This window comes from Galeopterus variegatus, unplaced genomic scaffold (assembly GCF_000696425.1).
Source record: "Galeopterus variegatus unplaced genomic scaffold, G_variegatus-3.0.2 Scaffold405, whole genome shotgun sequence".
Lineage (NCBI taxonomy): Eukaryota > Metazoa > Chordata > Mammalia > Dermoptera > Cynocephalidae > Galeopterus > Galeopterus variegatus.
Window position 1 is genome coordinate 142,148 of NW_007726516.1, and position 4,438 is coordinate 146,585.

Genomic DNA, 4,438 nt, shown 5'->3' on the forward strand with positions numbered 1-4,438 from the left:
GCCCCAGGATCGCACCCCTCGGCGCTGCTCCCGTGCCTCGCTCGGCCAGTGAGCGGGAACCGGTCCGCATGTGGGATCCGAACCCTCGGACGGGAGCGCCGCCGCGCTTCCCAAGCGGCGCACTATCCAGTGCGCCACCGGGCCGGCCCCTTTGGTTCATTCTTAAGTTTTCATGTTTTATATGCAAATCAGAATTCTTAAAATATTAAAATCAAAGTGATGTGGCCCTTTTATATACTATTTCTTAAACTATAAACTGACCATAACTATTTTAACTTCTACATGTATGTGTGTTATTGAAAATAACTGTCATAGTCAGTCATGGCCATATTACTTAGCCTGTTACAATCCAAAATTAATCATCTAAAATATAATTATCTGGAACCTGTATTGGAGTTTGCTTACCTTCTTTCCTTGACAATGTTTTGGATACAGAGGTCACGGTGATAATGGATAAATTGTTGACAGGTCATTTTTATTTCTTCAGAAACAGGAGAATCCCTATTTCCTGATGTGTCTTTATTGTTCCATAGGAATTCAAGTCTGGAAACAAAAATTTAAGGAGGCCATTTTTAAGGAAAGAAAAGCACTTGACAGAGAATAACTTCTGCCTTATTACCCCATCAAAATGGCTGTTTCAAAGCTATCATTCACCAAGGTGGTCATCTACAACACCCAGACATCATTAGTCTTTGAAGCAGAAACATTCTTATTCTGCATTCAGTTTCCTATTCAAAACAGGGTGGGGCGGAGGACTTGATTATTTTATAAACCCTCCTGACACGTTTGACCCACTTCAATATCTACCAATAAATTGTCCCTTATTCTATGTTCCACTGTTTTGAAACACAAATATAAATTAGAGGTCAAGTATTTTACTTATTCATTTTTCAATTTCAGCACCATGAGAGAAATACCAGGATCTGGAGTATAGAACATGTTTGTTTCTGTCAGCCCAGACAATAGCATGGTTGACTACTTCACCTGATTAACATTCTGAAACTGGTAACTAAGTTCAATGACTTTCCTATTATGCTTTTGTTCCTTTATGAAATGATTATGACCCTAGCAACTACATCTTGATGATGATGATGATGATGATGGATAAGAAGAAGTATGTTCCTTTATGAAATGATTATGACCCTAGCAACTACATCTTGATGATGATGATGATGATGATGATGATGGATAAGAAGAAGTACGAAGGGACAGTTACCATTTACTGGGCACTTTTCATAGAGCTGGTAGGATAAATTCCATTAGCATTTCTAGTTTCTACTAATTTTGACTTTGAAAACAAATGAAGAGTATAAAGACTTGCCCCCCTGCTTCTTCCTTCCACCCCCAAGTTGGAGTATTCCCATTTGTTACTTTTCATAAAGAAATCCCTGATCTTAATTCAAAGAAAGCTTTCATTAAGCTAATAAAAACCCCCAAATTTAGAAAAACTTGAGTTTTCTATAAGCTGTCAGTTTGATAGAAAGAGGAATCATGTTGTGAAAGGAGAAAGACAATCAAAATATAGACCTCTGGGGGCAAACCACCTACCACTTCTATTTCTAAAGACATTTTCAAGTTTCATTTAACTTTATGTGGTTAATAGCATACATAGAAGTCAGCATCCATCAATTCTTATTAAAATGCAAATTACAATGCTGGGTTTATAATAGTTCTTCCAATATTTTCTCTGCAATTATCTACAACAAATATATGAATCAACAGAAAACCTTTGTGTGGCATTTAGTGGTCTCCTAGCAGTTACTAAAGGTTTAAAAATATCAGTATCTTAATAGAATGGCTTTGTCCTCACCTTTACAGATTTAGGTTTATTTCAAAACTAAATTTACCTTCTTTTGAAAGGTAGGATGATTAAATGTTTGTCCAATCCAAAGATTCCAAAAGAAATAAAACCCTAGGGAAGAAAACAAAGTTATTTTTTTCTGAATTCAAAAATAAAATTTTAAGATAAAGAAATTAAGGACGCAACCAAATTTAGTGCTCAAGGAAGCAAACCTATAGTGATTAGAGAAACATTTTTATTGACTTTTTATTTTTTCATTTATCAATATTCAATGTAGATGATTTTCATGTCTCTTTACCAATTCCTCCCTCTCCCCCCTCCCATCAACATCATATCTGTTCACTTATGTTGTCTTCTTTTTTCTCCCCTCCCCATTTATTTGTATATTTATTTATTTTTATTAACTCCCACATATAAGTGAGAACATGTGGTATTTCTTTCTTTACTACAGTTTCCTCTTAGTCCATCCATGTTGCTGCAAATGGTAGTATTTCATTCTTTTTTACAGCAGAAAAGTATTCCATTGTGTAGATATACCACATTTTCCTTATCCACTCATCTGATGATGGGCATTTAGGCTGGTTCCAACTCATGGCTATTGCAAATAGTGCTGCAACATAGGAGTGCAGGTATCCCTTCAACATGATGATTTCCATTCCTCTGGGTATATTCCCAGCAGTGGAATAGCTGGGTCATATGGTAGTTGTTTTTTATGGTCATCTGTAATTGTTTGAGGAACCTCCATACCATTTTCCATAAAGGCTGCACCATTTTGCAGTATCTACAACAGTGTAGGAGGGTTCCCTTTTCCTTGCATCCTTGTCAGCATTTATTATTCTCAGTCTTTTGGATATTAGCCATCCTGACTGGAGTGAGATGATATCTCAAAGTGGTTTTTATTTGCACTTCCAAAATGCTGAGTGATGTTGAGCATTTTTTCATGTGTCTGTTGGCTATCTGTATATCTTCCTATTCAGCTCCTTTGCCCATTTTTTAATTGGGTTACTTGTTTTTTGCTGTTAAGCTGTTTGATTTCCTTGTATATTCTGGATATTAATCATTTGTCAGATGCATATTTTGCAAACATTTTCTCCCACTCTGTTGGTTGTCATTACACTCTGTTAATCATTTCTTTTGATGTGCAGAAGCTTTTTAGTTCAATATAATCCCATTTGTTTACTTTTCCTTTGGTTGTCTGTGCTTTTGGCATCATATTCATAAAGTCTATGCCCAATCCTACTTCCTGAAGTGTTTCCCCCATGTTTTCTTTTAGGAGTTTTATTGTTTCAGGATGTATATTTAATTCTTTAATCATTTTGAGTTGATTTCAGTATATGTTGAGAGGTATGGTTCTAGATTTATTCTTCTACATATGGATATCCAATTTTCCCAGCATCATTTACTGAAGAGGCAGTCTCTTCCCCAGTGTGTGTTCTTGATGCCTTTGTCAAAGATCAGATGGCTGTAGGTGTGTGGATTGATTTCTGGGTTCTCTATTCTGTGCTATTGGTCCATATGTCTGTTTTTATGCCCATACCATGCTGTTTTGATTGCTATAGCTTTGTAGTATAGTTTAAAGTCAGGTAGTATTATGCCTCTGGCTTTATTTGTTTTGCTCAGAATTGCTTTGATAATTCATGGTCTTTTGTTATTCCACATGAATGTTGAAATTGTTTTCTCCATTTCTGGGAAGAATGACACTGGGATTTTGATGGAGATTGTGTTGCATCTGTAGGTCACTTTGGGTAGTATGGACATTTTCACAATGTTAATTCTTCCAATCCAAGAGTATGGGGTATCTTTCCATCTTCTTGTGTCCTCTTTAATTTCTCTCAACAGCAATTTGTAGTTTTCATCATAGAGATTTTTCATATCCTTGGTTAATTTTATTCCTAGGCATTTTATTTCTTTGGTGACTATTGTAAATGGGCTAGCTTTCTTGATTTCTTTTTCTGCTAGTTCATTGTAGGAGTATAAAAATGCTATTGATTTTGGCATGTTAATTTTATATCCTACAAATTTGCTGAAATCATTTATCAACTCTAAGAGTTTTTTTGTAGAGTCTGTAGAGTCTGTATAAATAAATATGAAACATATTTAAATAAATATATATGATAGGATCATATCATCTGCAAACAGGGAAAATTTGACTTCATCTCTTCCAGTCTGGATGATCTTTATTTCTTTGTCTTCTTTGATTTTTCTGACTAGTACTTCCAATACTGTGTTGAATAGGAGTGATGAGAGTGGGCATCCTTGTCTTGTTCCTGTTCTTAAGGGAAAAACTTTCAACTTTTCTCCATTCAGTTTGATATTGGCAGTAGGTGTGTCATATATATGGCTTTAATTGTTTTAAGATACTTTCCTTCTATACCTAACTTATAGAGAGTCTTTATCATGAAAGAATGTTGAAATTTTTCAAATGCTTTTTCAGCATCTACAGATCTAGATGATCATATGGTTTTTGTCTTTGATTTTGTTGGTGTGGTGTATCACATTTACTGACTTGCATATGTTGAACCAACCTTGCATCCCTGGGATGAATCCCACTGGGTCATGGTGTATAATTTTATGTATGTGTTGCTGTATTCTATTAGTTAGTATTTTACTGAGGATTTTTACATTTAAATTCATCAA

At 35.2% G+C, this 4,438-nt stretch overlaps 1 protein-coding gene across 3 annotated transcripts in view; it reads right to left on the reverse strand.

Moving 5' to 3' along the window:
* GPR155 (G protein-coupled receptor 155) overlaps positions 1-4,438 on the reverse strand; it is a 46,420-nt gene that overhangs the window by 4,864 nt on the left and 37,118 nt on the right. For all 3 annotated transcript variants that reach the window (XM_008568387.1, XM_008568386.1, XM_008568388.1), the window contains 2 exons: positions 1,848-1,912; positions 406-543 (listed from right to left, as the gene is read on the reverse strand). In XM_008568387.1, coding sequence (XP_008566609.1) covers positions 406-543; positions 1,848-1,912 — 203 coding nt within the window. The remainder of the gene's footprint in view (positions 1-405; positions 544-1,847; positions 1,913-4,438) is intronic.